Source organism: Danio rerio, chromosome 11 (genome assembly GCF_049306965.1).
Source record: "Danio rerio strain Tuebingen ecotype United States chromosome 11, GRCz12tu, whole genome shotgun sequence".
Classification (NCBI taxonomy): Eukaryota; Metazoa; Chordata; class Actinopteri; order Cypriniformes; family Danionidae; genus Danio; species Danio rerio.
In genome coordinates this window covers 437,790-465,477 of record NC_133186.1, presented here as the reverse complement: position 1 = coordinate 465,477, position 27,688 = coordinate 437,790, and the positions used below count along the sequence as shown (strand labels likewise).

The 27,688-nt window shown below is 38.4% G+C and overlaps 1 protein-coding gene across 8 annotated transcripts; it reads left to right on the top strand.

Moving 5' to 3' along the window:
* The first annotated feature begins 175 nt into the window (after window positions 1–175).
* On the top strand, window positions 176–27,688 carry znf831 (zinc finger protein 831). 8 transcript variants are annotated; one of them, XM_073915456.1, is made up of 6 exons: window positions 504–549; window positions 709–888; window positions 1,901–5,835; window positions 13,753–13,940; window positions 15,078–15,744; window positions 17,138–18,266. In XM_073915456.1, the coding sequence occupies exons 3-5, from the start codon at window positions 1,947–1,949 to the stop codon at window positions 15,741–15,743; spliced, it is 4,743 nt and encodes a 1,580-aa protein (XP_073771557.1). In that variant the 5' UTR covers window positions 504–549; window positions 709–888; window positions 1,901–1,946; the 3' UTR covers window position 15,744; window positions 17,138–18,266. The 8 variants fall into 8 exon arrangements, 7 of the variants coding, with proteins under 7 accessions (NP_001128615.2, XP_073771557.1, XP_068080196.1 ...); XM_068224095.2 differs by having other exon boundaries at window positions 706–888; XM_073915455.1 differs by having other exon boundaries at window positions 706–888; window positions 17,127–18,266.

Genomic DNA, 27,688 nt, shown 5'->3' with positions numbered 1-27,688 from the left:
GCCACACATTCTGGTATACTTCTGTTCCTCTGCGTGTGGGTGTGTGGACGACTGAAGGAGTGAGAAAAGCCAGAAACAGAAGTCAGGTGCAGCCCATGCAGTGAGCGTAGTGTGTGTTTACCTTGTATTCCTGATGTTGTGGGGACCAAATATCCACAAGTGTAGCAATACTAGTGAATTCTGATCATTGTGGGGAAATTGTTTGGTACGCTTGAAGAAAACTGCTCATAGATAACACAGAATGAAGTATCATGTTCAAATGCATGTTGCTTCCTGTGAGGGACGGGGTAAGAGGAGAGCAAGTCCCCATCAAGATAGCTGTACAAGTGTGTGTGTTTGAGGGTGAAACTATCTGCTTGAGGTGGCTCTGCATGTTCACATCACTTCCTCTTTTGTTTTGCAGTTTAATTCAGTTGTGTCGTGTGCTGCACTCTGTAGTTCTGTCTCACTTTCTCTCTCTCTCCCTCCCTCCACTTGCTCTCCTATCTGTGTCCATCTCCCTTAGTCTTTTTCTCTGGATCTCCATTTTGCAGCTTGATCTTCTCTCAGGTTTGGGTTCCTTCAGTGCTAGCACGCCGAACTTTGTTTTTAAATGATTTTCTCTGTCACTCCTCTCTTCCTCTTTCACTCTCTCATCTACTTTTTGACATTGTCGCCGTCATCCAGTCACATTTGCATGAATGACGTTTGTATTTCCTCCATCAGCAGCAGAAGCGGCTGTAAGAAAACTAAAGAGGGAAGAGGAACCGAGGGCCTTTGTGGTGAGAGAGAGAGTGCCACGGTCACATGTTCTCTTGGCATTTCACATCAAGGTGGATTTTGGACTTGTTTGGAGGTAATTGGGTGACTTTTAGCCACGGCAGTGTGACCTTTGAGATCCAGTCTCTGGTAAGTGAGCCATTATTGTGCTATCCTACTGATCTTCTGCATGTCGTTTGAAGAACTTGATCGGAATATACGCACAAAGAAGAGCCCGTATAAAGAGATTAAACTAGACAGATAGATGAGCAGTTGATAAATCTGCTAGAAACTGAAGATATAAGGTAACATTAGGGTGTGCTATTTTTGACTTTCAGCTTGCTTCAAAATGATCTGAAATGTTTTATCATAGTGGTGTAGATTTGCACTTGTCTGTAATGCACTGCGTATCAGTAGAGTCAGCTTTAAAGAACGGTCATATTGTTAGAAAATAAGGACAGACAGATGAAACAGGTGACACATTAGCAAATGCAAGAACTTTCTGCAAACTTCCTAGCTTGTGTTCAGTTAACAGGGCAGTCTTTCTCCACTCTCATGGCTGAAATTCCTCACAGACTAAGTTCTTCCACACATGTTTTTATGCATATAAATACAGATTTAAAAGCTGATTTTGTTGAACAAGTGCATTTTCATAAATGCGAAACAATCCAGTCGAGGCAGGAGGTCTTTGATGGTATCATTTTTCTAGAAGTGAGTCATCGCCGCCACTGTTTTCTGCTCAAACTCCTCTGGTGCTTTTGCAATATGCAAATACTGACAATGTGCTTGAATTAAAAAGAGATTTCTATTTGGTTAAATATTCCTATTGATGAATCCTCAGCACTTTGTTTACATTTCCAGAGTCAATTAAACAAATGTTTGCGCAAGAGTTTACACATTTTGACACACGACTACACATTTTAAAAATAAATCATCTGCATGTTGACCAACATTTCTTTCTCTTGATATGGCATTTTCATCAGATGTACTGACACGATTGCAGTCACTCTAACCTCTAAAAAGATGGTGATTTGCTATATTATGGAAAAAAGCTTGTCTTCTTTAGCTTCCTGCATTTTAAATCAAATAAGGGTTTGAATGCTCTGATCCAGGGGAGTTCAGGTCGAATGAAGAAAAATAATAAAACTGTTTCTTTTTTTAGGTAATTAGCGAGCTCCGTCTCCCAGCATCACAAGGGTTGTGTTACCATGGCAACTAGAAAGCAGAGCTTTGTGCGAGCTACCGAGCCTCAGTGTTCAGAGTCTGCACAGAGAGAGGAAGAGGCGCATGTTCAGGCCCGTCTCACCACTATGTATGTCCAGAACGTTCCTGCTTCTGGCCTGCAGCCATACCCTCAGGCCCAACCTGGAGCCTTGCAGGACGCAACGGTTGTACCACTGTTCCTGCCCCGGATGTGTAGCAACTCGACTTTGCCCTCATTGACATTGCATATTGCCAGCACGGCTGCTTTGCAGCAACAAAGACTAGTGGCTCCAGCGTCCGCGGGCAGACCTAAGTCTCTTGGGAAGCATGTTTGCCCACATTGCGGGAAGGACTGCCTGAAGCCCAGCGTGCTGGAGAAACATCTTCGCTGCCACACAGGAGAGCGACCGTATCCCTGCACGACCTGTGGCATTTCTTTCAAGACACAGAGCAATCTTTACAAACACAAGCGCACCCAGGCTCATGCCCGTCATTCCAGCGAGTCTGAAAAAGGCACCTTCAGCAGTCAGGAGAGCATGGAGAGCTCGAAGGACAACTGTTTAAGTCCATCCTTAGAGACGAACTGTGTGGATCAAGCCGGTGCGAGGAAAGCCAAAGAAGTTTTTCCTACAGATTCAATAACTACACCAAGTCAGACAGACCCTGCAGAGACTAGGATGATGTCTGGCATAGAATGGGCATTACAGAATGCTGCCATGGTCGGAATCAGCACAACGCCAGCACTTCAAGACAAGGTAAAGTCATTGAGAAAAACTGCGGAGTTTTCCGTTGATGCTATCAAACTAACGAATGCAAATGCTATCCAGCAGACAAGCGCACTGACTGTGGATGGATGCACACCGCTATCTTTAAACCGCATGCCTCTACAGAGGCAGGAGGCTTTATTTTCCAAACCATCCTTTCCATTCCTATCTAGCCATTGCAAAGCACAAAGCCATGACAGTACAGACTCTGGTTTCAGCGACAGCAGCGAGCATCATTCAACCAGCAGTCCTGGAGCAAGCCTGCACGATCCCAGTACAGAATCGCTGACAGAAACCCCAATGGCACAGCAAGAACCAGCTGCCTCCCAAATCCCCCCAGAGATGACCTCCGAAGACCCAAAAAGCAAGGTGTCCGTTCAGGAGAAGCAGAAGCTGGAGGAGCGCATTTCAAAACTTATATATGAGAATAGTGTGTTGGTGGACAATAAGCTACTGGAAAACGTGCGACCAAGAAAGACAATATTGTCAAAGCAAGGAAGCATTGATCTTCCGGTGCCCTACACGTATAAAGACTCCTTTCATTTTGAGATAAGGAACTGCAAGCACGTCTTGAGCTCCCAAAATCCAGACCGAGGAGGTCAAGCCGTTCACAGGTCTTTGCCCACACAACTGTCCGCCAGTCTGGAGCACGCACCATTAACACGCAGCAGCTCTCTACCCTTCTCTATGGGAAGCAAACCAGCTGCCGATGGAGCAGTGAGTCTAAATCTCAGCAGACGATGCAGTGCAGGCCATGTTTACCCAATACGGCCATCAAATCAGAGGGCAGCAACACACCGCTCACTAGTCAGACAGGTGGCAGTGGATTGCCTGTATAGTGCCGAGGCAGAAAGAGGCAGCATGAGCAGCCTGAGCTCAGACGGAGACAGCACCGATGTCGCAACGGAGTCATGTGTGAAAGCAACCTACAGGAAGAAAGCACAGAAGTTCGACTACACAAAGTGGCACACCTACAAAGGAGGCACATTTAGGAAACTCTACAATACTCCGAAAGACTGTGCACTAAAGGCGAGGAAGACTGCGTCAAGCACTGAACCGACAGAGAGTCTGGACATCCAGAGACATAATGGATCAATGTTGACCTTGCCAAATGAGCTTAAAGTCTCACATACTGGCTTTGAACATGATAACGTGAAGGGATCAAGCGTGGAAGATATACAATTAACACAACACACCGTCTGCCATGTCCCATCAGAGCGGAAGAAACAGCGCACTGGGAATGATGTTCAAACGCTCAGTGTTTCAGATCCTAAAGATACTGGAAATCTGTGTACGTTAATGAGCCAGTCATTCTTGTCAAGTTGTGCAGAGAGCGGCTCCATCACTGTACACAGTGTCAACATGCAGAATGTCCACTCTCAGAGCAACTTCATACAGACAAGTCAGTTCCTGGAGAATAATTCCCTTAGTGGTGGTGCTTCTTGTTTGGTGAGTATGAGCGGGGCATCTGGCACCCCGTCTGGTTCACTCAGCAGCCCTACTGTGCCTGAAGCCAAGACCAGCTTTCCTCCCATGTACCAGCTGAAGATTCCTTGTCCCGCAGATGGAGTGTCAGCGTCGTGTTCTGGCTCCACTTCAGCACATTGCTCAACCGCAGAAAGTCACCAAACTACAGAGCAGCCTGAACTATCCTCAAAACAGCACGCAGGATTTCACCAGAGTCAACAGGAGGCAATGTGCGTGGCAGCCTCCAAGGGGCTGAATCAAACAGACACTCTATCCAAAGTCATGTCAGAGATTCAGTCCACCACGAACACATCAGCTTCACTTGTTTCCGCTATGCCGCCTCCATTGGTGCAGCATCAAGTGTCTTTGTTGCAGAATAACCGAGGTGAGGAGGAGAATCAGTCAACTGCTGCAGTATATCAGCCTGCTAAAACATTGGAGAGCTCTCGCTTCACCACACCAACCATGTCAACAATGAGTTACTGCTCTGGACCAACAGTATATTCTCCGGTAACTACAGTACAGAATCATCCTTCATTCTCTGTTATTGAATCAGGAGAACCCAATGCTTGTACAGACAACATCGCATCCACAGTGTGTGAGAGTCCTCAGAACAGCATGGCATCTAATATCCCCACGAGTGACTCAGAAGAGCTTCAGTCTGAAGGAAAAGTGATGCTGCTGAATGGCTCGGCTCAGGCTCAGAACACGTTCTATGTGCGCACGGCTGACCTCCAGATTGTCATGCAGCTCATTTCTGATGAACAGTTAGCACTGATCGAGCCTCATATTGAAGCCATGTCTTCAGCGCAGACGACACTGTTGCAGGAGGCGTACAGCAAAGATGTGCCGCAGGAACTCATCAATATTGGTGAGACGCAAATAAATAGCACTTTCAGGTGTTCAGCAAACAAAGCAGACACCTCTCAAAATGATGTTACCACCATGCCTCAGTGTGTCTCATCTTGGTCGCATCCACAGACAAAGTTTCACATCTCGGCCTCAGCGGACTATCGTAAAAACACAACACAACCGCTGGAGTTACCAGAGCTGATGAACTCTGGAAGTCTTGAGGTTGAGTCAAGTCACAAACTAGTGGATGGAGACACTCTGACTGAGCCTAAATCAGTGGAGAGCAGTTGTTCTATAAGAAAATACGACAAGGAACCACAAAACTGTGTTCACAACAAAAACACAGTAAGCACTACTGAGGATCAAACATTCACAGAGGCAACCAGAGATCAACAAGTGGAATCAAATCACATTCCAACTATAAACACGAGTGAGCTAAAGGAAACAGGTCACTTCATGTCAGAGAGCGTTCACACAAACACAACTACACACCTCGCAACTTGTGTTTGTGAGAAAAAGACGACAAAAGAGATGCCAGAACAGCCCAGAGACAGCAAGACTAGCTTAGACACGAGAGAAATAAAGGCTTGTGACACAGATAAGGTGACTGAAACGTTGTGTCCTGAACAAACAGCTGCTCAGCAGGATTCCCAGCACGACTTTGCTCCCGGTGATTTTGGAAATCACACTTATAGTGATGTGAAATCATCCTGCCCGACGCCAGACAGGACATCTAGCCGTAACACTGTTAATGGAGACAGAAGTAAGCGAGATGTCCACACACAGCACGCCCATCTGGAGGTGTCTACAGGTGGGTCACACTTCAGTCTTTTTATGTAGCTCTTTAATGTTCCCACATACAAATCAAATATGTGCTAATATATTCAGATAACATGTACGTTTATATTTGGATTCCGCATATATAGAAATTGTCATCAATGCAACATACATTTTTTAAAAATATTGCAAACATGGGTGGCGCAGTGGGTAGCACGATCGCCTCACAGCAAGAAGATTGCTGGTTTGAGTCTCGGCTGCGTCAGCTGGCGTTTCCGTGCGGAGTTTGCATGTTCTCCCCATGTTTATGTAGGTTTCATCCGGGTGCTCCGGTTTCCCCCACAGTCCAAACACATGCGCTATAGGGGAACTGATGAAATAAACTGGCTGTAGTGTATGAGTGGAAGTTTCCCAGTGATGAGTTGCAGCTGGAAGGGCATCCGCTGTGTAAAACATATGCTGGAATAGTTGGTGGTTCATTCTGCTGTGGCGATCCCAGATTAATAAAGGGACTAAGCTGAAGAAAAATGAATATTGCAAACATGGATACTTCATTGTGTGCATGTTTTTTCAGCCACTGGAATTACAAATATGTATAAATATGTTAAAATACATTAGCTATGCATGTATGTATGTGTAACGGAGGCCAGCTAGTAAGTGCTGTGCAGGTAAACCTTGCTTCTCTTACCTCTTAAGATGCTCTAGTGACAATTGCCAGAGGCCATGGTCTTTAGCCTCCTTGGTAGAGCAACCGACTCCCATGCAGAAAGTCATAAGTTCGATACTAGCTCAGAGCGGGATGGGTGGTGTAGGATCAGCAGGGTTATGTATGTATGTATGTATATATACACTCATAGCTAAATATTTTAAACAAATATGTTCATATTTGTAATTTCAGTGGCTGATAAAGTATATATGTAAGAAAACATATGTGTTAAAATGTGTTCAAATATGTTAGTTTTATAGATATGCTGTATAGTTAAAGCTAAATAAATAGTTTGTATATATGTAAAGCTTTGACAAGAAAAAAGGTGTGAAGAAGACGTTTGGAGAACTGACCAATGTACTGAGGAAGATGCCAAAGCACCTGTTGTCATAAAGGTGCCATAACACTGTCTCTCCACAAGATGGTGACAGGAGATCAAAACTTACAGTCTCTCGAACCAGACAAGGCTTTATGACAATGCAGACTTTATGCACCCCATGCTAGGGGAAGCAATGAAATACCCATATGCAAATAATATATGATTTGCATAAATGATCTGATACAACAACAACAACAACATTCTCCTGAAATGTTCCTATTTGGCCTTTGTACAGGAGTCCAATGTAATGTACAGCACTGTACGTTTATTCATTCATTCATTTTTTTGTCGGCTTAGTCCCTTTATTAATCCGGGGTCGCCACAGCGGAATGAACCACCAACCCATCCAGCACATGTTTTTACGCAGCGAATGCCCTTCCAGCTGCAACCCATTTCTGGGATACACACTCATACACTACCAACAATTTAGCCCATAATTTACCTGTACCGCATGTGTTTGGACTGTGGGGGAAACCGGAGCACCCGGAGGAAACCCATGCAAACACAGGGAGAACATGCAAACTCCACACAGAAACGCCAACAAACCCGGCGACAGCACTACCTACTGCGCCATAATTCTTTTTTAGATTTTGCCACATTTAGTCACTTGCAAAAATAAACATTAATAATTCATAAGTGCATATAGAAAACATCCAGGCACAGTCATAAACTGTAGTGTAAATATTAAAGTTAAAGTTCACACAAAAATTAAAACTCCAGCATCATTTACTCTCTTTACTTGTTTCAAACCTTCATGAGTCTCTTTCTTCTTTTGAACACAATAGAAGATATTTTGAAAAATGTTGTAAACCTGTAACCATTGACTTCCATACTGTTTTTCCTACTATATAAGTCGATGGTGACAGGTTTTCAGCTTTCCTCAAACTATCTTCTTTTTTGTTTATCAGTAGAATGAAACTCATAAAGTTTTGTAAACACATGAGGGAGATTAAATAGTCTATAAAAAAATAGTAATAAAAAATACATGTTATTTTTTTTTGGTGAACTATCCCTTTAAATCACAGGCCTCAAAGTCAGTTTGTGGAGGGCTGCAGCTCTGCACATAGTTCCAACTCTAATTAAACACACCTGATCAAACTAACTGAGTGCTTTCGGCTCTCATACAGATCGGTATGTTGAAGCAGACTGCGGCCCTCCAGGATTTGAATTTGACACCCCTGCTTTAAATAAGGGCTATGCTTCCATGAAAGAACATGCCAAGGTCAAAGATTTCTGTACTAATGAGCAAAGAAATCCCATCAACCCCACCCAGCGCTGTCACATTAACAGTGACTTTTCCTGGACGAAATCAAGACATGCTTGTAAATCAGACATCTCTGATTGGGATGCTACACTATTAAACAGCATTATTGTGTGAATAAAGTGTAGAACTGCTCCGTCTCGCTGGCTGAAGATTTGCAGCAGAACCGCTCCATGAGCAGAATCTGTTTTGCATTCAGGAGGATCAGCGAGATTGGAGCATGAGAGGGTGAATCTAAGGTGAATCTCATTAAGTTGTCATCACATTCTCTGCGGCGTCTTCCTGTCCAAACCTTTGTGATTCCCCCATAATCCTGCACCGACCTGATGTTTCTCTTATCAGGGTCACTTGTTAGAGGGAAACATTGATTCGCGCAGGTTTGACGATGGAAATGCTGCTCTCAGAAGATCATTAGCTTACAGCCCATCCAAATGAGCCGGAATAATAAAGATGAAGCAGGTCAAGGGTTGATCAGAGGGTGTAGATTAAACAAAGCTTGCATCTCTTTATGACAGCTTCATATATATGTGTGTGTGTGTGTGTGTGTGTGTGTGCTTGTTTATGTGATTTATGAGGACAAATTTGTATGACCTGGGTATGACCTACACAATCAGAAATAAAGGAACAATATCGGTCACTTTTCAGGAGATACACTTTTGTACCATACAAGTGGACAGTAATATATTTAGGGTATACTTTTAAGGTACAGTGATGTACACATTTTTACTTTTTATTAGGTATTAATTCATTCATTCATTTTCTTGTCAGCTTAGTCCCTTTATTAATCCAGGGTCGCCACAGCGGAATGAACCGCCAACTTATCCAGCAAGTTTTTACGCAGAGGATGCCCCTCCAGCCGCAACCCATCTCTGGGAAACATCCACACACACACACTCATACACTACGGACAATTTAGCCTACCCAATTCACCTGTAGCGCATGTGTTTGGACTGTGGGGGAAACCGGAGCACCAGGAGGAAACCCATGCGAACGCTGGGAGAACATGCAAACTCCACAAAGAAACCCCAACTGAGCCGAGGCTCAACCCAGCGACCTTCTTGCTGTGAGGCGACAGCACTACCTACTGCGCCACTGCCTCGCCCCTTTGGTTTTAATATATACATTTAAACACCTGTTTGGAACAAAAATGCACATTTTTAAAAGGTATCGCCCAGTGACAGTGTACACTCTCAGAAATAAAGGTATGCAAGCTGTCACTGGGGTGGTACCTATTCAAGAGTAAAAAATGTGTACCTAAAGATCCATATTAATACCTCAAGAGTACATATTAGGAGCTAAAAAGTACAAAAGTGTTCCTCTTAAAATTTGTAGATACTTTTTGAGGTACCAATATGAACCCTTCAAGTAAAAATGTGTACCTTCTAACAAGGTCAGAATTATTAGCCCCCCTAAATTATTAGCACCCCTGTTTATTTTTTTCCCCAATTTCTGTTTAACAGAGAGCAGATTTCTTCAACACATTTCTAAAAATAATAGTTTTAATAACTCATCTCTAATAACTGATTTATTTTATCTTTTCCTTGATGACAGTAAATAATTTTAGACTAGATATTCTTCAAGACACTTCTATTCAGCTTAAAGTGACATTTAAAGGCTTCACTAGGCTAATTTTGGTTACTAGGCAGGTTAGGGTAATTAGGCAAGTTATTGTATAACGATGGTTTGTTCTGTAGACAATCAGGAAAAAATACAGCTTAAAGGGGCTAATAATTTTGTCCTTAAAATGGCTTTTAAAAAATTAAAAACTGCTTTTATTGTTGCCGAAATAAAACAAGTATGATTTTTTTCCAGAAGAAAAAATATTATCAGACATACTGTGAACATTTCCTTGCTCTGTTAAACATCATTTGGGAAATATTTTTAAAAGAAATTAAAAATCAAAGGGGGGCTAATAATTCTGACTTCAGCTGTACCTTTATATCTGAGACTGTAGGTATTAAAGCACTGAGGCAGTTTATGGGGATATGCCTTGTGTCTTGGTCATTTAAAACTGTTTAAGATCCTGCTTAGAGGTCTTTTCACATTCAGAGTTCTCCATAGGTTCCCCTTGAGTGTCGGATTGAGGGCTAGGACCACATAATTAGCAATCTTTACAGAATAAAATACAATACACCTATGTAGAGTCCTTATAAATCACAAAAACAAACATGTGTCTGAAAAAAATCTGGAAAATGCACCTGCAAACGCTTTGAGCTGAAGTGAACGTTGGTGCCACTACTGTATGTGTTAACTCTTCTGTTGACTTATACAGGCTGGAAATGACCCGAGATCATTTTAACAACAGAAAAAAACCATGTAGTGATTGATGAATTGAGGACTTTTTGAAGTTTGATGACTTAAAAAAAGACCAATATTTAAAAAAATAACTATATTTTCATGAAAGCTGAACACATTTAGGGTTGTCTTCCCAGCTGGCACACAACACCATGACATATTATCAGGTTAGATTTAGATTGTGATGTCAGGTGAACAAAATTCAATGTCTAGCCAGCGTCTAAGGACAACATTACTTTGACATCCAATAACGATGTCAAATGACATTTGGTGGATTTTAGGTTGTGTTGGAAAGTTACCAAAATCCAACATCCAGCCAAAACCTTAAACGTCATATTGACGTCAAATACCGACATTTATTCGTCAGGTTTGGCAACTGAAATCCAACATCTGATAGACGTCATAGTGGTAACGTCAACACAACGTCAAGCTGTAACATCATTAGACGTTGATATTTGGTTGATTTCAGGTTGGATGTTGGACACTGAGTTCGGCCTGATGTTGGGTTCTGAAGTCAACACGATTTTGCAAACAATGTGATGTTGGAGTATGATATCAATCTGACATCATGTTGACATCCTGTGCCTGCTGGATTATGGGCCAACCTTTTTTTTAAATGGTCATCCATAAAACCATTTTTACACTGCAAAACACACACACACACACACACACACACACACACACACACACACACACAAATAGTTTTAAGTTTATTTATAAACTAATTTCGAGAGGATCACTTGCTCATGATTGGTCAGGGCCAGCCTGCATTATTCAATTTATAATTCACCAATCAGACGATTTCTAAGTCTCCATAAATACCCTCAGTTCTCAGTTCATTTTGAAGAATCCCCCCTCCACCCCTACTCCTCCTCCTTTCCTAGATGGGTGGCACGGTGGCCCAGTGGTTAGCACTGTAGCACTGTTACAGCAAGAACGTCACTGGTTCTAGTCCTTACCAAGCCAGTCGTTTCTGTGTAAGGACACGTTCTCCCCGTCCTCACGTGGGTTTCCCCCGGGTTCCCTAGTATCCTGCCACCATCCAAAGACATGCAGCTTAAGTTAATTAATTAATCCAAATGGGCACCATAGACATGCTCCTTGTAAGTATTTATCTCTTCAAAGCAATCCCTAATTGCACACTAGCTCCAAACAGCAGGAGAGTTCTCGAGATCTACCTGAGCTCAAACTCCCCTCTGGCCTTGCAAATGGGAGGGAGCCCCGGACTCGAGGATCTTATAAGCTCTGAGCTCTTTTCCAGCACAGCATGCCAAACGCGCTTTATAATCAATCATCAGCTGAGGGTGAACTCTTCAAAATGCTTTTCTTACTTGGATTTTTTTTGTCTTGTTTCTAGTGCAAATATCTCAAAATTCTCAATTCAAGAAACATTTTCAGAAATAATGTCAAAATTAAGCGCGTTTTTCCCTAAAACAGGCTAAATTTCAAGAATTGCAGGATATTTGGACAAGAGACAAAACCAAACATGCAAGGAAAGCTTTTTCTGAAATGTAGTAATAGTTAAAACATTTACACCAATGCAGTTACTTTAAGAACTGGACAATATACTCCTTCCTTTAGTCAGAAATGAGTGTTACCCACTGATTCAACATTGATGAAATGCTCCACACTGATCAGGGAAAATTCACAGGGTTTGTGATGAAGATGAGGTTGTTTCAGTTTTGCAACTGCTTTATTTCAGAGGTTTAGTTTCATGTTAGACCTGTAGGATAATCGGAATATGCAGAAATCAAAGACCACACATGGGTTAAGACATGTTGAGGTGTGTAGACGGGCGCTGAAGCTGGTAGATGGTCCCTTTAGAGACCCACAGAACTAAGACGCAAAGAGTGAATGGAGATTTTGCGCTTGTCTTCGTTCCAGACAGATGACAAGCAATCTGAGAGCCAAACGCAGCTCCTTTTCTGAGCAATGCTGCGCAGAGGCGTGCGCAAGAGTTCAGCCAAACCAGATCCACCCCAGAGAATCGCACCCCTTTTTTTCTCATCAAGACAATCATTTGTATATCTCCACCATCATGATATTTAGTAGCATATGCTGATCGGTGTGTCTTGATATGCAATGTGAAACTGTCATGTTTTTTTTTTTATCATTTGGCTGATATTCACTTTGCAATGAGGCATACGGTCCAGGAGGCTGAACGGCAAGAAAATGCACATCAATTACATAAGATTTCTGGCTGTAGAAAATCAGTTTAATGTTTTGTTTGAAAGAGAATCCTGTTGCCAGTTTAAACGGGGATAAGGACGTTTTTAGTTGGCATAAACCTGAAGCTTATAAAGAAATGCTGATAAAAACAGCTGGTTTTGTGTTTACTTATTTCATGAGCGTATAAAACTGACTTACTATCATATTAATATTAATATTATATTAACAGATCATTCTGTGGTCTGAAGGTCAACATTGTTGTATTATTGAGCAAAGAAATTACATAAACTCCACCCTGCGCTGTTGTATTAACAGTGATGTTTCCTGGATTCAATCAAGAAATGCCTGTAAATGAGACATCTCAGACTGAAATATATATATTATTACTATATACAGTTGAAGTCAGAATAATTAGCTCACCTGAATTATTTTCCCCGTTTATTTTTTCCCTAATTTCTGTTTAACGGAGAGCAGATTCTTCAACACATTTCTAATCATAACAGTGTTAATAACTCATCTCTAATAACTGATTTATTTTCTCTTTGTCATGATGACAGTAAATAATATTAGACAAGATATTCTTCAAGACACTTCTATACAGCCTAAAGTGACATTTAAAGGCTTCACTAGGGTAATTTTGGTTACTAGGCAGGTTAGGGTAATTAGGCAAGTTATTGTATAATGATGGTTTGTTCTGTAGACTATAAGAAAAAATTTTAGCTTAAAGGGGCTAATAATATTGACCTTAAAATGGTGTTTAAAAAATTTATAACTGCTTTTATTCTAGCTGAAATAAAACAAATAAGAATTTCTTTAGAAGAAAAATATTATCAGACATTCTATGAACATTTCCTGAATATGTACATTATTATATATTATTATATATTATATATTCTTATTTATATATATATATATATATATATATTTACTATATATATTATAGTATTTAAAAAATATATATTATAGTATATAGTAATAGTAATATATATAGTATAATATAATATAGTATAATATACTATATATATTATAGTATTTAAAAATTTATATATATATATATATATATAGGGTTAGGGGTATATTTTTTATACTCAGACTCAAAAATAATAGAGCATTTATTAATTCAGCTCATGTTTTGCTTCAGAATCTGGGGAAGATGGTGTTAGGAAAAACCTGAGGTTTCAGAGGGACTCAAGGACAGATAGAAGGGAATCAGGAGCCAAAATACGGGAAGATGGAGATGAAGAGGGGAAAAGATCAACCATGGAGATGACTGATGGAAACAACACATGCCGAAGCTCTGGAGACACTTACAAACAAGACAAAAGAAAGGTGAGAGAAAAGAAACAAAGCACTCACTGAGAACACACATCATACAGGACGTTTATTTATAAACTAATGTCGAGAGGATCACCATTGCTTGCGGCCGGTCCTGCATCATCCAATTTATAATTCACCAATCAGACGATTCCTAAGCCACTATAAATACCCTGAGCTCCATATCACAGCCATCTTCATTTTGAAGAATCCCCCTCCACCCCTACTTCTCCTCCTTTCCTAGATGGGTGGCACGGTGGGCCAATGGTTAGCACTGTTGCCTCACAGCAAGAATGTCTCTGGTTCTAGTCCTTACCAACCCAGCCGACATTTCTGTGTGGAGTTTAGACGTTCTCCCCGTGCTCACGTGGGTTTTCCCGGGTTCCCCGGTTTCCTCCCACCATCCAAAAACATGCAGCTTAAGTAACTGACTAATCCAGCACCATAGACATGCTGCTAGTCAGTAGTTATCTCTTAAGAGCGATCACTATCTGTTCATTAGCTACTACAGCAGCGGAGTTCTCCACATCTACCTGAGCTCAAACTCCCCTCTCGCCCTGCAAATGGGAGGGAACCTCAGGCTTGAGGATCTTATGAGCTCAGGGCTCTCTCCCGGGACAGCATGATGAACACGCTTTATAATCAATCATCAGATAAGTGTGAACTCTTGAAAGCGGCAACATCTGGAGTTCAAAACCAATCAGTTTGTTCACTTTCTGGAGAAACATCAGTGATGATGATGATGATGATGATGATGATGTAGAAAGTATTAGATATGGAGTTCATTATTTTGGGAAATGCCAAAGGGGAAGCAAAATAAGGAAAAACAACATGATTTCACTTCCTCGTTGGCAGATTATTTTCCTTTTTAATGAAAAATTCACTTAATTTTTGCATATCATTTCTTTAAAACTCGTCAATATTTTTGCTTGTCTAGAAAATGTTTCTTGATTTAAGATTTTTAAAAAACATTTGGACTACAAATAAGACAAAAACTCAAAGTAAGAGAATCATTTTGCAGTGTAGAGCACCTAATATTTAATTGGTTGATATTTTTAGTTAATAAATTACTGCAAAACTGAACCCAGGCACCTCTGGAGAGAATAATGTATTGTACAAGCATGCACTAATTATTGTATCTTATGACAACAGGATCAGGCGATATCCCGTGGGAAACATCAGACATCTACTCGAGCGAATCCTCAGTTCTCCCAGGAAGTGTCCTTTAACTTTTCACAATCACTTCATCATGAAAAACTCAATCCAGAAACATCTTTCTGCACAGACATAACTCCACCAAACTGTCGAAGTAAATGTGAAAACAGCAGCAGGACAGACGACATGGGTGAATATTTGGGGAACAGCCCTTCCCCAGAGACTGACCAACGGGACATGTCCTCATTAAACACGGCAAAACGTTCCAATCAAACATGCAGACGTTCAGCATTAGCGAACACCACGCAGAGTGAATTTCAAAAGGAGACGCAGGCAAGAGGAGCCATGAGCTACTGGATTTACTCAAAGCGCACTCAAGTTCACAAAACCAGCAGCACATCTGCATCAGTTCTCCAAAACAACTGCGCTGTTTCAAACACTGAGACGGACAATGCGAGCGTTACTCCACCATCCAGTGATGGATCCAGGTCTCAAATGACAGTTCAAGAAGCACAGACGCATCAAATGTGTGCTCCAGTCACACACAGCAGCTCAACAGAGTCGAAGCAGCTTTATTTGGGCAGCAGCAGCAGTTATCTGGAACTGGAGGACGGTAACAGCAGCAGCGATGATGAGCAGAAACTCGTCATTGAGCTTGAGTAAGGTGAGAGAGAACAGGCTGACCTGCTGAAATAACACACTCCAATACTGTGAGTGCTGTTCCAGAGCTGCATTCATCTCTGTACTGATGGAGAATGAGAACAGCACAAAACTACAGTCATGTGAAAAAGTTAGCACACCCAACAACCCATGTCTGATTTTCCATATCAGGACATAAAAATGATCAGATTTTTGGCAGGTCTTAAAATTTGGGAAATAAAACCTGAGACCAACAGCATTATACTGTGTACAGTTGAAGTCAAGGTAAAATCCTGTATAAATATTTCCAAATATTTCTCAAGTGATGCAAACAGACCAAAGACATTTTCACAGTATATCCAGCCTGATCTCACGAGAAAATGTAAGCATTTTACGTTTTGCCAGTTTAGTGGCTAATTCCTAACAAGTTGGCTAATAAGCTAATAAGTTGGCTAATAAGTTGGCTAATAATATAATATAATAAAATATAATAATATAATATGGCAAATAAGTTTGGTCGTATGAAATTGTATGATTTAAAAAAGGAGGCGTGGCACCTAACCCCACCTCTAAACCCGACCGTCATTGGGGGTACCAAAATTGTACTAATTAGATTGTTCGTATTCATACGAATTAACCACTAAATCAAAAATTATTGCGTTGGTATATCTGATCATATTGTTGTCTTATTATTTACTGTTACTTCGTATTTTTTGTCTTATACAGTTGAAGTCAGAATTATTAGCCCCTCTGAATTATTAGACTACTTATTTATTTTTTCCTTAATTTCTGTTTAACAGAGAGCAGATTTTTTTCAACAGATTTCTAAATATAATAGTTTGTTCTGTAGACTATTGAGAAATAAATATAGCCTAAGGGCTAAAATAAATAAGGGCTAATAATTTTGTCCCTAAAATGGTGTTTAAAAAATTTAAAACTGCTTTTATTCTAGCTGAAATAAAACAAATAAGACTTTCTCCAGAAGAAAAAATATTATCAGACACACTGTGAACATTTCCTTGCTCTGTTAAACATCATTTAGAAAATATTTTAAAAAGAAGAAAAACATTTGAAGGGGGCGAATAATTCTGTCTTCAACTGTATTATTGAAGTATTATCTATTTTAGTTTGGCAGGAGTAAAATATGTTATTTAAGTCAATATTATTAATATTACAAGAAAAAATAATCTGGTTGTCTAACCCCTGACTTGCCTAATGAACCTAGTCTTTTAGTTAATTTTTTTAAACAAAATAAATTAGTTATTAAATCTATTATGTTTAAAAATGTGTTGACAAAAATTCTTTTTGTGAAATATTTGTAAAAGAATTAAACTTATTATTATTATTATATTGACTTCAACTGTAGCTTTAACAGAAATAAGTTAGTAAGCTCAGTGTGTCCCACAGCTAAAGCTGAGCCAAAGCTGAGTCCTGAACAAGACGATGATCCCAAACACCGCAGCAAATCTACAACACAACAGAAGAAGAAGAAGACACCAAACATCGAGCTGTTCAAGTGCAGAGCTCATCCTGACTGAAATGCAGAAAGTCCAAAACTCCTCCAGAATGATCTGAGAGAAACTCAGGACTTTAATCGCTCCTGCTAAAAGTGCATCTGCAGGATCTGAATCATTCGTTTATCACTCATGGCTTTTCTATCTTGCTTTATTTCTGTTCAATAAATAATGACACAGTGTGAGAGGTCATGTAATGATGTACATCTAATGTTTTATCTCACACTTAACTTGTGTTTTTGTATTTATTTATTTGTTTTTACATTTTACCTGACATCGATGCTGTTTTTATTATTATTTTAATGTTTTGATATAGACAATCATGAAATACAGTAGATTGTCTTATTTTACATGACTGTATATATGCTGTAGGCATGTCATTGTTCTGTTACAGAAAAAAGTTTAGTTACAATATTTCATCCTGACAACTGTGAATAATTCAAGCATTTTGAGGCCAAACAATTGTTTTAAATTTGCATAAACACTTCTACACTTTTACAGTTGTAGTCAGAATTATTAGCCCCCTGATAGTAAATAATATTAGACTAGATATTCTTCAAGACACTTCTATACAGCCTAAAGTGATATTTAAAGGCTTCACTAGGTTAATTAGGGTAGGCAGTAATTAGGCAAGTTATTGTATAATGATGGTTTGTTCTGTAGACTATTAAAAATATAAAGCTTAAAGTGACTAATAACTTTGATCCTAAAATGGTGTTTAAAAAATTAAAAACTGCTTTAATTCTAGCCGAAATAAAACAAATAAGACTTTCTCCAGGAGAAAAAATATTATCAGACACACCGTGAACATTTCCTGAATCTGTCCAACATCATTTGGGAAATATTTAATAAAGAAATAAGAGGGGTTAATAATTCTGATTTCAACTGTATAATCTAAACAACACTGATGCTGAAATTCAATGAGATGTAATCATGTTTACAGGAGGAAGAGGATGTTCAGCTATTGTAGAACCTTTTGTCTTACAAATCTAGTCATGAATTGGGCATATAACATAAAGTTTTTTATAACTCCTTTTTTTTTTTTCGACTGTCAAAATCCAAATATGGTCAAACACATCATTGGGTAATTTTTTTTTTTTCAATTAAATTTAAATACACTTTTTTAATTTATCCAAATGGTTGTCTTTGTCTGTATGAAACCAAACACTGGGTTACAACAGCTCTGCATTAGAGTGTGTGTTTGTATGAGTTAGGACGAACCTCAGTAATATTCAGACATTCACCTGCATGCATGTACATGACAATACACATTGGCATTCCCACTAGATTAATACCAGACAAGACAAGACGCTTTCGATATCAACAGTGCATGGAGCTCTTAGACAGGTTTTAGCATTACTGTTACTAATTACTACAGTCGATCAGTTATTCCAGCCCTGAATTACAGAGCTTTGACAGAAAGGGTATTGTAAAATACGGGCACACTAATGAATTAAATGCATTAATTAATGTATGCCTCATTAGGAACCGAGATCTTCATTAATAACCACCTAATGAGTTAAACACTGTTTCCTCGATAGGAAAGTCCAGAGCATGATGAGATTTGCTAATCATTAACTGATTCATTAAAACAGTTTATATGGCGTTGAACTAATAATTGAACTAATAATCGTGGTCATTTACATTTTATTAAAGCTCAGTGGGTTATGCAGAATAATATTGTTTTTGATTTGAAATAAGATTATATTGCTTACACAATTTGCAGACTATTTTGCTTGTTTTAAGGAACAACCCACACTTCATTTGACTCATTATTTCTGAAAACAAGACTATATTGTTTTTTTACCCGTCTAGATATGCTCCTTCATTTTTGTTTGGACTAAAAACAAGACAAAACTCTGAGACAGACACATTTTTTTGCAGTGTTCTCACTCAAGCACACTCAGACAATCTTAATGTATTTTTATTTCTTGTTTGTGCCCACATGTGCATCCAGGTGCATTTAATATCCACCAAACAGCCCTCAGTCCCTGTGTCCTCCATCAACAGTGAATCATGCTGCATCTCACAGCCTCAGGACTTTCACCTTTTCACCCACGGAGGCACCTGGAGAAAGCACGCAGCGACACACACACGCACGCACGCACGCTTCACACCAGTGTGTGATCTGTTTAGGTGAGTCACTTCGGCTGAATGAGTAAAGCTTTGGCCCTGGAGAAAACTCTCACCGTGGGGTTTCACACAGATCAGTCATTAGCATCAGGGGACGCAGCCAATGCACTGAATCACACACTAAAAACACCTTTACTCATCACAGACGTTAACCTTCCTGCCCTGTCATCATCTGTTCTAGCTGCTGAAGGTCATTCGCTCACACAATTGCTCAGGAGAATGGCTGGATAATCAGAATAAACACACATTCCCATATGGTCAAATATATATTTGCTAACACCTTACAATAACTCTCAATAAGATGATATTAGTTTATGGGTTTACTAACATGAGCAAACAACAAACAGTACATTTATTACAGCATATGTTCATGATAGTTATGTTAGTTTATGTTCACTCAGTGCATTAATTGATGTGGACAAGCATGAATTTGGATGCCAATAATGCATCAGTAAATGCTGAACTATATTAATAAATCCTGTTCAAGTACTGCTCACACTGTTAAGTAACATTAACTAATGAAAACGTTTTGTAAAGTGTGGCCATATTTATTGAAATATTTTCAAAATATACAAAAAAAATGACAAGAATATTATATATATATATATATATATATATATATATATATATATATAAAACTTAATTTAAAAATACATTTTACAATCATGTAATTTAAAATAATTGTAATTAAAATGTATTTTCTTCACCCTAAATTATATTTAGAAATATTTCTGGGTTAAAAATGTGAATGGTATTTTCAATTTTTAAAAATATATTTCATAGAACAACACAGGCACAGCATAGTCAAGCCCAAAATTATTCATACCCTTGGAAAATTCAGATGTAAAGTTTTTGTTCAAATGTAAATAAAATTTCCAGTAAAAAACAAAACAAAACTTGCTCATTGAATAAAAGTACCTTTAAGTCAGAATTTGCCAGTTGCATGCTTAATTTTGACCTTAAATGTATAGTTATAGTCAGAATTGCTTTCCCCCAATTTCTGTTTAACAGAGCAGATTTCTCCAACACATTTCTAATCATAATATAGTGTTAATAACTCATCTCTAATAACTGATTTATTTTCTCTTTGTCATGATGATAGTAAATAATATTAGACTAGATATTCTTCAAGACACTTCTATACAGCTTAAAGTGACATTTAAAGGCTTCACTAGGGTAATTAGGGTAACTAGGCAGGTTAGGGTAATTAGGCAAGATATTGTATAATGATGGTTTGTTCTGTAGACTATCGAAAAAAAAATACAGCTTAAAGAATAATTTTGACCTTAAAATGGTGTTTAAAAAATTAATAACTGCTTTTATTCTAGCCGAAAAAAAAACAAATAAGACTTTCTCCAGAAGAAAAAATATTATCAGACATACTGTTAACATTTCCTCAATCTGCTCAACATCATCTGGGAAATATTTAAAACAGAAGAAAAAACAGGGGCAAATAATTCTCACTTCAACAGTAGAATCTGGATGCAGCCTTCATGATGCAAGCTGAGAGTGCATCACTCACCGATGCAATGTCAGACACAATGCACTCAATGGAGTGGGTGACGTCACTTTGAGGGGTTAGGGGTGGGGTTAGGTGAGCCCATTAAAAAGCATTGGATGCAGGTCAGATTGCACTGCACCAGGTCTGCATCCAGACCCCTCTCGACTTCGACTGTATATGGGATTTACTTTTGCCATTAAAAAAAATGCATATTTTTTGACACATGGGTTGAAATATTTCCAAATCTACTGTTATATGGAAAGACGTCTGCACATGCACTTGCTTAAAACTAAGTGCTTTATTGCTAATGTTTGGGTCGAGGGCCTGCAAGGTATGGTTTTTGCAACACAATCTCACAGCAATTCGTAACTTTTTGATTTAGTGGCTAATTCGTATGAATTCGTACGATCTCATTCGTACAATTTAGTAAGATTTGCTCATCACCCAATGACGGTTGAGGTTAGGTGCCACGGCTTCTTTTTAAAATCTTACATTTTCGTACGACTGAACTCAAACGAATTCGTACGAATTAGCCACTAAACTGACAAAACGTTAAATACTAATGTTTCCTCGTGAGATCAGGCTGGTGTTTGGTATGACACATGTGCAAACTGTAATATCATATGAAACGTTTGTGAATAAAGCAGCGTTTCCATCCAATGAGTCAAAGAGAACAACATCATCACTACCTGATAAACTGCCGACAAATATAATCCCATCACACCCATTTTTTGTCATCACTTGATCTGGTAAAACAAAGTGACATGAGTTTTCTGAAGCACATGCTGCTGTTCATTCAGTAAATGAGTTTCTAATGTAGTTAATGCACATTTATTCTTAATGCCAAAACATTTGCATAGGTTTATCATGTGCATTTTACAAATGTTGGTGTTTTCGTAAAGCTTTTTATGCAATAATTCAAGTTCAATAACTCTGTGTAAGAAATTGAACATTATTAACAACATTACTAGCGTTATTCCTCAAAACATTTTTTGTTTTTTGTGTTTGCATCACCAGCCATCGTGTGTTCGTTGTAATACAGTGATGTAAAATATGAACTTTGCACATGGAAGTTGTGTCATTTTGAATTTTGGTTTTATTGAGATACTGTACTTTTGATTGCATATTGTCATAGTTTGTTGCAAAAACCTGGCAACCCTACATAGCACTGTGAGCTCACAGATGTAGTGTGAAATACTGATAGAGAAGCTGCAACCATCACCTCATGCCCTCGGCCACCGGACACACTTTCATCAAAATAATGACCCAAAACCTAAACCTGACGTCACTGGAGGAACAGGGGAAATGTGATTGAGTGTCCGCATGTCCCCAGACCAGACCTTAAGCCAACAGAGCACTTTTAGGGAGTTTTGAAAAGACAAGATGAATGTCGTTCTCCATGCAGTGTCTGAAAGAGTTCATCCTCAGCAAAGGAAAGATGTTGCTGTGTCTGTCCTCAGAAGCAGTTCTGCTCTTAAAAATCAAGGAGAGCATACAACATATCAGAGTTAGTTGAACTTGTTGTAAACATTGTTTTAACAGCTTGTTTAAATGTATTATTTTGCTTATGCTAAAAATGCGTCGCCGCCCACACACTTGTGTTAAAAAAATGAATGTTTTATAAAACTGTTTTGTGTAAAATGCAATTGTTTGAGCTCATATTCACCAAGAAATTGATAACAATTGTATTTTTTAAAGGCAATGTACTCATTTATGCCGAGCGCTGTGTACATTTTTAACATGAATGGGTTCATGTCTTTGTTAATTTCATGGTAAATGACTATACACAGATGAAGTCAGAATTATTCGCCCCCCTTTGATTTCTTTTTCTTTTTTAAATGTTTCCCAAATGATGTTGAACAGATTGAGGAAATGTTCACAGTATGTCTGATAATGTTTGTTCTTCTGGAGAAAGACTTATTTGTTTTATTTCGGCTAGAATAAAAGCAGTTTTTAATGTTTTAAACACCATTTTAAGGTCAATATTATTAGTCACTTTAAGCTGTATATATACAGAACAAACCATCGTTATACAATAAATGAATCAACGCAGCAGATCACCATCAGTTCCCTTCATCTGGCTTTATAAAACACTTTAAATGAAGCAGAGTCCTGCAGAAACACCACAAATGACTAAATGCTTTCTTTTCAAATCAAACTAAATCACCTTCAATCCAGCGTGGAGCATTTCACAAGTACACAGGCCGAGGAGAAGAAACACGTCTGCATGAGTGTTTTTTCCCTGGTTTTCATTCATCACAGGATTTTGTTTATCTTATCTAATTTATCGTAGGTTTTCCTTCGCAGTCATTTTTAGTGAAACAGCATGTGTATTTGTAGCTACTGTTGATTTCTGACACAACACAGCACACCGTAAGACGGTTTTTTCCTAATGAGTTGCAAATGTGGTTATAAAAGACTAGAATAAAAAGAGTGCATGATTATATATCCATTTCAATAGATACTTAACAAACACTGTGATAAATATTGTGCCTAAACTTGTGACTAAACCTGCAAAATATAAAATATAAGCTAAAATATGACTTCTTATACTTGAATATATTTAAATACATATATATATATATATATATATATATATATATATATATATATATATATATATATATATATATATATATATATATATATATATATAAACAGTCGAATACAGAATTATTTGCCCTCCTGTGAATTTTTCTTTTTTAAATATTTCCCAAATGATGTTTGACAGATTCCAGAAATGTTCACAGTATGTCTGATAATATTTTTCCTTCTGAAGAAAGTATATTTTGTTTTATTTCGGCTAGAATAAAAGCAGTTTTTTTTAACCCATGTTAAGCTCAATATTATGGGCCCCTTCAGCAATATTAGTGTTGGATTGTCTCCAGAACAAACCACTGTTATACAATGACTTGCCTAATTACCCTAACTTTACCCTAATTACCCTAGTGAAGCCTTTACATGTCACTTTAAGCTGTATAGAAGTGTCTTGAAGAATATCTAGACTAATGTTATTTACTGTCATCATGACAAAGAGGAAAGAAATCAGTTATTGGACTCAGAAATGAGTTACTAAAACTAATATGATTAGAAATGTATAGAATAAAGTCACTGTCATAAATATTTAGTGTGTTAATAAAATTCACGCATCTGTAATTATAAAAACGTAAAGGAGAACGGAATGTTCTCGTATAATTTTATGAGGGTACAAATTTCTAAATCTGCGATTAGAACAGACACAGACTAAAGGAAGCCCGGAAGGACACTCGAGCTCCCACACACCATCTCCGGTAAGAGTTCTGTTATTCCCTCTTTAACGAATGTCCATCATGAGCTGTAATAAATGTGGAGACTTAATGAGGTCCATTTTCATTGTGTTTCTTGGACTTTTTACAGAATCAAAATTAAGAATGGGCCGAGGATAGTGAGCTAAGTTAGCATAATATCGATGACTCTCGCTTGTTTATTAACGCATGCGACAGCAGTGATGTCATTTTGGCAGTGGAGTGTCGCTGTTTGATTCGTGCTGGTAATCAGGTCTTTGGTATTTCGTGTTTAAAAGTCGTTTACAAACAGACAAAGAAAATGTGGTATCTGTGTCTGTTCTAATCGCAGATTTTGGAATTGTACCCTTGTAAAGTTACGAGTTCGCTCCGTTTTCCTTTACGTTTTTATAATTAAAGATGTGTGAACTTTATTTACGCACGAAACATTTATGACAGTGACTTTATTCCATAGAAATGTGTTGAATAAAATATTTCCATTAAACAGAAAAATATACAGGTAAAATATACAAATAATTCTTCAACTGTTTATAAATCTTCATTTATTATTTTCAGATTGTTTATTTACATTTTTGTTCTTTTAAACATTTTTGAATTTGCTTATTTCTCAATTTCTTTTTAGAGTTATATGCCTTTTTTACCACCTTTATTTATTTTTTTAATTTAATTTTTTATTTATTCATTTGTTTTTGCTTACATTACTTTTTCAATCTGTCAAATGCAAGATACATTTATAGATAAATACATAATTAATTAAATGAAATAAGCAGTTTTTTGAGGCATGCAGCACAACAGTCCCACCAGCGCTTGAGGAGTCTGTGCACCTGGACAATAAATCTAATTTACACTTACATTTTTTCTTACTTCATCTGTCAGTTAAACACATGTGTTTTGGGTTCTTTCCTTATCCTCAGGTGAAAGATAATCCACTGGTGAATTATTTCAGTCAGACTCACACCGAGGAGTTAAAACTACTTCCACCAAACCACCAAAGAAAAATTCCTGCCGTGCAGTTCAAACAGAAAAAACACAAAGCTCACAGAAGAATGAAATCTGAAGCACATCATCATCATCATCACTCGCTCCAAAACCACAAGAAGGAGAACAGAGAAGTGCAGCGAGCAGGCGAGGGTGAACTACGCTTATCTGGAACTCATTAACCCAGACTTACTAATGCACTGGTGGTCAACTTACTCAAAGCTTCAATCAACATTTCAGTCTAATTCAGTAATAAATATTCACATCTTACAAGTGTTCTGTGGTTTAACACTTGTCAGTGCCTTTCCATGTTCTGTCGCACATTGATTTTACTGTTTAAAATTAATGATCGAAAAATTAACAGACCGAATGTCCATGCTTTGATACTGTTTTATACATCATATTTGGTCATTTGCTCTGCAAAATAAGGGTGTAAACTATATTTAGAAAACCAAATTTAGAGGCTTTATACTGAAACCACGAACAGAGATGCTTGAGTGTTTCATGGGTTTAAAAGCATTACTTTTTCACCCAAACTAGTTAAAGCCAAGCTGATTTCATTGGTTAACTCATTCCTGCAATCAGGTCATCTGGTAACACACTCTCTCTCTCCAGACTCATCACACAGTAATGCATACTAAGTGTAATACACCACTGTTTACTGTAGTTAGACTAAATTACACTACAGTGTTTATACATTCATTCATTCATTTTCCATTGTTTATCCCTTATTTATTAGACCACAGCGGAATGAACCGTCAACTATTCCAGCATACATTTGACACAACAGATGCCCTTCCAGCTGCAACCCAGTACTAGGAAACACCTAAACACACTCATTCACACACACACTCACACACTACGGCCAGTGTAGTTGATCAGTTCCCCTATAGCGCATGTGTTTGGACTGTGGGGGAAACCGGAGCACCCGGAGGAAACCCACGCCAACACGAGGAGAACATGCAAACTCCACACAGAAACACCAACTGACCCAACCAGAACTCGAACCATTGACCTTCTTGCTGTGAGGCCACAGTGCTAAAAATTGAGCCACCGTGCCGTATTTACAATATTTAATACAGGTTAATAGAGTTGAACTTTTAAGCTGACTTGAAATATGTGTGTCTGTGTGTGTGTAATTGTATTACATTGTGGGGACCAAATGTTTCCACACTAGTTAAGTGTGTCCTTGTGGAGACTTTTCTTTTTGTGTGTGGGTGGTTTGGGTTGGTTGTGTGGTATTTTTTGTGCATTTTAGGCCAAAAAATAAATAAATAGAAAGGAAGGTTAAGCCAATTTACCAGCCAGTTATTCATCAAAAACGAGAGAGATGTTAGAGTCTGTAGGTGTCTCACCGAGATACAGCAGGAACAGCTTAACTCACTGTCAGTGTTTAATAACTCACACTGACGTATGCAGTGTGGTGTGGGAGAAACCATCCCATCCCATCAAACAAACAAGGGAATATATTTACTTAATGAAATGCAGAAGTTCAGATGGTCAAAGTGGTAGCTGCTTAAGGAGAAATATGGACGAACAGCTGTGAGGAAAGGTCAGTGATGGGCTAGAACTTATTATTGCTAGAAGAGATACAGCTGCAGCTAATGACAATTAATTCATTCATTCATTTCAGCCTAGTCCCTTTATTAATCTGGGGTCGCCACAGCAGCATGAACCGCCAACTTATCCAGCACACCTTTTCAGCGGATGCCCTTTCAGCTGCAACCCATCTCTGGGACACACCCATACACTCATTCACTAATGACAATTTCAGCTTACGCAATTCACCTGTACCGCATGTGTTTGGACTGTGGGGGAAACTGGAGCAACCTGAGGAAACCCATGCAAATGAAGGGAGAACATGCAAACTCCACACAGAAACACCAACTGACCCAGCCAAGGCTCGAACCAGTGACCTTCTTGCTGTGAGGCGACAGCACTACCTACTGCGCCACTGCGTCTTAATGACAATTATTTCGATTATCTATGAATTTAGTCCATGAATTGAATTCTATAAAACACACCACCCAACCCTAAACCCAACTATCATAGTAGAAACTAATTATACAGAGCACTTTCATGTTGTTTATTAAGTTATCTATTAATTGTACTTTATTAGCATCTACCCCAACCTCAACCCTAATCCCAACCCAATGTAAAAACAGTAATTATAGAGAGTTTTATTCATATTATTTAATAAATTACCCATTTACTTGTATTTTATTACTCTAAACCTACTCCAACCCTTTACAGGAGTGAAAAAACGGTAATTACACAGAGAACTTTTCATATTATTTATTATCCATTTAATTTAATTAACATCTACCCCTACCCCAACCCTAAACCCAACCCTCACAGTAATGTAAAATGATGGGTTATTGTTCAACAATGTCACTAAATGTTTGCTATATTGATATGTGTCCACATATATACCGCTATAATACATCACTAAAGCTGTGAAGAGTGATTATCCATGTGGTGATTCAGGTCTTGCTCACCCACATGAAAACAGAAATAATAATAATTACTACAATAAATACTGCAGTGTTTGAGAACCAC

What these genes read in the sequence shown, in the direction of transcription:
- znf831 (XM_073915457.1), top strand. Translation starts at nt 1,947, where the DNA reads ATGGCAACTAGAAAGCAGAGCTTTGTGCGAGCTACCGAGCCTCAGTGT. An exon ending in CCATCTGGAGGTGTCTACAG is followed by an intron (nt 5,836 to 13,752) that starts GTGGGTCACACT and finishes GTTTTGCTTCAG; the next exon opens with AATCTGGGGAAGATGGTGTT. An exon ending in ACAAACAAGACAAAAGAAAG is followed by an intron (nt 13,941 to 15,077) that starts GTGAGAGAAAAG and finishes TTATGACAACAG; the next exon opens with GATCAGGCGATATCCCGTGG.